At 33.8% G+C, this 6,000-nt stretch overlaps 1 protein-coding gene across 1 annotated transcript; it reads left to right on the top strand.

Annotated features, from left to right (window-relative positions):
* The first annotated feature begins 2,344 nt into the window (after window positions 1-2,344).
* Window positions 2,345-4,620, top strand: LOC144997387 (E3 ubiquitin protein ligase DRIP2-like). Its single transcript, XM_078957289.1, has 5 exons — window positions 2,345-3,081; window positions 3,211-3,428; window positions 3,528-3,572; window positions 3,710-3,785; window positions 4,337-4,620. Exons 2-5 carry the CDS (start codon window positions 3,253-3,255, stop codon window positions 4,487-4,489), a joined length of 450 nt encoding a protein of 149 aa, XP_078813415.1. The 5' UTR covers window positions 2,345-3,081; window positions 3,211-3,252; the 3' UTR covers window positions 4,490-4,620.
* The last annotated feature ends 1,380 nt before the right edge of the window (window positions 4,621-6,000 follow it).

Raw genomic sequence — 6,000 nt, forward strand, 5'->3', positions numbered from 1 at the left:
GAAATGATACATAAATTGCTACAAAGCAAGTATGTTAAAGCACTCGTTAATAGGTCACCTAGTAAGACATGTTAAGCTATATGTCATAGAGACCCATGTTCGAATCTAAAGAGATGCTAAGGGATGTCGAGTGTATGATGTGTAATGTAGTGCTGTCAATGGGCAAGTTTTTTCAATTTGGGTCATAACTTAAGGATCCACAAAATATAAAACTATTCACGTTGCTCATAACTAAAATATCTTATATGGTTACAATCACTGTAGTAGAAAGGATGTATTGTACCTATTCATTTTATGATTACCTTGATACATTGAAGTTAGAAAGATTTATCTTTTTGGAACATTCATTTATTTTTTTCAAGGCATATAACATCTTTTCTTTTACTGTAGAATCATTTCACAAATCTTATAATACATGAATTTTATTTTACTAGGAAGTATAAATATATGTCATAAAGCATTATGAAGAATTGAAACCTATTAAGAATCTTTCACATAAACACACGCTTGAATTCATCGATTAGTGCCAAGATCAGGGTTATAATTCCATCCACTCACTAGTTTCCTCTATCTTCCTTGATTAGCTTTACAATGAATATGGTAAATAATTTTCTTTTGTATGAGTCCATGACAATTCAAGGATTGTAGTTTCCAAATGGCACCCTTTGTGTATCATTGCTTTTTTAGAAAGTATAATTTCCACTCCATTTTTATGGTTATAATTCTTATTATATTTCAAATAAATTCTTGTCATAAGCTTTGGAGAATATATTGTGTTAGATCGCTTGGTACTAAAAGTTCACCGTTGCTCAAAGGTTGCAAACCATACATTAACTAAGTTTAGATAGTCCTGCTAGAAGAAATTTAAATCTCTAAATTATGACTTATGTATGATTTAACCATTTGTGCTTTATCATCATGTTCTTCGTTATTCAAAGTTTGGTCTTAAAAATAACCATTTGTGCTTTATAAACAAAGTCCTTGCCTTTGCTACTAGTACACACATATGCAATAGTGAAACATACAAGCAACCATAAGCTGCAATAAGCTTATTCGGCAATCTAAAATTTTCTACATCATAAAGTCATCATATACGTAACAATAATACGATCATCATATTGTTAAAGAAACATGTGAAGAACAACAATTTATAACTATAAATAATATTGACTTATACATTTGGGCTTGTCCCCACCATACTTTTGGGTGAACTTTGCTTGGGTCACTAGATAATCACCCGTTTTAGCTTGCATTTTTGGATCGCAATATTGTGTTGGTAACCTATCTATTTTATATCAGTACCCATGATGTAATGTCAAGCGGACCTCTACACATACGAGATACCCATGGATAACTAGGTAGTCCCACATCAACACCATTTTCAAGATAAAAATCATAATAACCATAAAAATAGCTATGTTTACTCACCTTGATATTTCATGGTTGAAAAATTCCTAACTCCTTGTATTGATTTGCTCCCAATAGCTGAGAAACTTGTGTTTTACCATCCATGACTTTCTATTGTCAACATACACCACTTTAAATAGCATCAAACAAGTCTGAGTTATATAAATCCACAAATCTACTTAATATTTATTATAGTTTAGTCTAATGTTAGTGTTTTTCACTTCAATTGACAACAATAAAAACAAACCATCATACAAGATCTAATTTTACTATCACCACAAGTAGATACCAAATCAACTACTTAGGGATTCATGAATCTAGATATAATTATGGAATAAACAAAATACTTTTTACCTCTTATTTGGTCGCTAAACATGTAATATAATCTACTTACTAAATTTCATCAGTAAGTACTCGTTCTTCATGATTGGCAAATCCTTTTCCTTTTCCCTAATTCGAAGGATAGAGAATGAAGAGTGTTTACCATTTTGATCGTGGGTAAAAGTGATTGATAATTGTTGATGAAAGACTAATCAATTTGATATTTATATAATTTACCCTAATCATTCCCCTGTAAGTCTCTTTTAATGTTTAAAATTGAACCACACGAAGAATGTTGTGAAATAATAATTACTCACCTAATTAAAGACAAACCATTTTTCACACGTTAAAGTTGCGTTTACCGAGAACCTTTTTTTTTCTTAATTTTTTATTTATTTTTTTATTTTTTTAATGTGCTGCCCACAGTGGTTGGCCAACTGAAAATCTTCAAAAATACGATATGATTGGGCCACATATATTGTCCTTTCAGATGGTGCGCGGGTCACATGTAATTCTTTCTTTTATCGTTTTTGACGTAGCTTTCACTGCCACCACTTCATTAAAGTAGATAAGTTCCAATCATCCATAGTTTGTAACAGATGGTCATGATAGGTCGTTTTATAAACGACCATACATCATTCCTTGTGTATGTTCATCTAGATAGTTTGTTTTTCATGGCCTATTCTTCTGAAGGTATTTAAGCTTAAGATGAAACTCGAGATGGAAACAAGTTAAAATCCTTATGGTGTTTCTACTTTCTTGGATTATCCTTGGACCTGCAAAGCCCCATGAAGATCTGTTGGTCTGCATATTGGAGGAAGGAAAGGTTGGGCCTGGAGTTATGCATGTCAATCCGGTGAAAGAAAAAACATGTCCCTGGACGTGTGATAGGTTGTAGGTTGATTGGGCTGCAAATTAATGTTTCTTTCCTGTGTTCTATTCCTAAGCAATGCCCACGACTCCAAGATTGGTATCGGTTTGGACAATATCAATAGAAAATAAATGCCCAAAAGATAACAGGCTGCTTCTCTCAAGAGTCAAGACTACAAGCGATATATATGAGATTTCTGGTCATTTACCCTAGGCGTGCCAAACATATCTTCTGCCGCCGTCAGATCACGCACCTGATCACTGTCTGCTGAAACGCTGCTATCCGATTTTTATTTCTACGTTCCATCTCTGCAGCTCTCCATCGTCTTGTCGATTATAGAACGTTTTACCTTCTGTCGTTGATGATTGCTATTTTTATCCTCTTATTGGCGCCGGCTCTAAAGAAGAGGAACAAATAAATAGCAATTATAAGTTGGAGATTCTTCTGGAAGATCAAACTCACCGGATAATCAAGGAAAGAAGGTAAAACAATGACTTTATCCTTGAGTCTGATTATATAATCATCAGTCATTTTTGGCATTCAGATTTCTAGACCTGTAGACCTAATCCAAAATTCTTTTTTGTTCGCTTAATTAAATATGTATGTGGCAGATTCAGTCGTCCAAGCAGGCTAAAGATCAATCAACTACGGATATGAGGACAGGAATCAAAAAACGAAAGAGGAGAAATAAGCAGCAAAATACTGTTGAACTTGCACCTTCTTTTTGGAACAGGATCTGTCCACAAGATGTGGTTGACGCTGGAATGCATCTGAATCCAGCAAAAAAGAATCATTCTGCTTGGTTCAGTTTAACTCCTTCCTGTGATCAGTGAGCTATAAAGATCCCTTTTAAATTTAATCATATAGCTAATAGTATCTTCACCATCTTATCTTTTTTATTTTCTTGTCTTTGATTCGGTACCAACAGAAAGAACACTCTGCAACTTCTAGTGGAACCATACTTACAGATAACGTAAGTACATCGGCCTTTTCAGTATAATGTTGTTTAATGTCCATATAATTCACCAGTTTATTAGGAAATAAATTTTTGACATTCATTTTTCTGGTCATTGTAACTTGCATGTACTGATTAAAAACAAATTATTCTAGCATGGAGGGGAATCCAGATGTGTCTATTCTCATGAAGTATATCGCGTTGCAACTTAAGCATGTTCACCAACAGGAGGTATCTTGTAATTTTTCTGATTCAATTAATTGCATATAACTTTGGTTCCATTCATCAAAGAACTAGTGGATTTTAGTTATAGATTTTTAAACATATATAATTTAGTAAATGTAAACTCCTTTTGAAGTGCTAAGGGGACAAAGTGCATTGGAATATGCAGCTGCTATCAATGCATCATGCACAAATTGCTATAATGAACAATATTTCATAGGCAGAAGGAAATTGTCCCCATGTAAATCTAATAACTAAAAAACATGAAACTGTTAGAGAGTATGTTTTGCGTTTCTTATGTGTTCTTGCATAAACATTGAACCATGCGACTCTTAACTACATACAATAACTTGATTTTTGTATGCCTAAAAAACTTCAGTTTTCGTTAGAGTTCAGTTGTCCGTTAATTGTTCTTTTTCCATGGAGATTCAGCAAATATAGACTTTACTAATAGAACAAGGACGTCACAGTCTCATAGACATGTATTTGTTCTTCTTTTTCATGTTTTTGTATCACAAAAATATTTTCTGTAATGACTTATATTTTAATAATCTGAACAGGTTGGTATCTTCTTGAATGGAAAACTTCTTGCCCCGGAAATGAAGCTGCTTGACGTGGTGAAGCAGTGGATGGCTATTGTTGATTCAGAGAGGAAAATAACCAAGATAGGAAGTTCTGCCGAGAACTTCTGTGTGAAGCTGACTTATGCTTGAAGAGAATAGACAAAACTATGCATTTATAATAAAATCCGACAAATGTTTGTTCCTTAATTATGCCATTTAGCCGATTGACTTTTACAATTTCTTGGTTAATGGTGATGGAATGAATTAATTAGTTGGTTCCATAGTGATTATTAGACTTTTAAAACTAATAATGGTTACATTATTTTTGAGTAACCAACCAGCAATGATCTTTGAAAATAACTTACATTGGAGTTAGGGCTCATTGACAAGTTCTAAATTTTTAAGATCTGAATTTATAAAAGTTCTAAATTTTTAAGATTCTGAATTTTGAAGATCTGAATTTTAAAATGTTGTTTAGTTGAAACATCTGAATTGTTGTGCATAATGATAAAAATGACCATTCCCTTGATTTTTATGTATTATTTTTTATAAAATAACTGACTAAACTTAGTAAATAATTATAACAAAGATACCGCTAAAATTTTATTTTCAAAACACCCAAAAAGATACAAACAAATGTTCCAAAACCAACGCCAATATAAATATTGTCAACATCAGAGTAAATCCAAGTAACAATGAGGAATAAAAATCAAGGGGATGTTGCGATCACGGCGGACCCTTTCCTTTGGAACCAGAAGTACCTGAAATGTTTTAACCACACAACTATAAGCATAAAGTTCAGTGAGTTCATCAAAATACCACATATGATACGTAACATCAACTCCCACTTACAAATTTGGCCCCGCCCATCATAACGAGCCCCGCGTAGCATAAAAATGGGCCTTACACAACATACAAACGAGCACGTCCAACCTACATGCAAGAGTCACAAAGATAGTTAACATCCTACACGGTATAGTGAGAAGACTCACCTCACTCACAAAGCCATACAAATCCCAACTCAACCTCACGAAATAGGTGTTACAACCTACCTATCGAATCACACAAGGTCACACCTTAGTCTACACTTTAGAACTAGCAATTTAACCAAAACTCAGGGTCAAAAAGTCAACGGTCAATGTTCTTTGACGATATATATACATTCTATATTTTTGTATTTGATTTTGTCCATACAATGTTTATCCTTTCCTTATTTACACGAATGGTTCTCTATTTATAATTGATTTAGTATAATGAGAAGAATCAATCGAGAATACCATTTTTATGGTATCAGAGCCTTGCCCTAGCCTTAACCGTTGCTGCCCTCTTCTTCTCCAACATCCGTCTCATAAAACATTGTAGCACCAGGCGAATCTTCTTATTCTTGGAAGACACCATTCCACCCATCATTCACTGTCACTAACATTAAGAATGGTGTCCTTCACATTCTGAATCAAACTTAAGAGCAATATGCTTCGTGGGTACTGTTTCACATCCACACATGTGTTTAGAATCTACTTGATCGCATTGATCCGAACACTCCGTGGCCAACATACATCAAAGAAGAAACATGGAATCGTGTTGATGCTATTGTTAAATCATGGATTTACAACAACAGTCTGTTGCTTCTTGGCGGAGTTCTGCGTCGGTTGTTTCTTGTT

This window comes from Lactuca saligna, chromosome 5, assembly GCF_052625555.1.
Source record: "Lactuca saligna cultivar CGN05327 chromosome 5, ASM5262555v1, whole genome shotgun sequence".
In the NCBI taxonomy this organism is placed as follows: domain Eukaryota; kingdom Viridiplantae; phylum Streptophyta; class Magnoliopsida; order Asterales; family Asteraceae; genus Lactuca; species Lactuca saligna.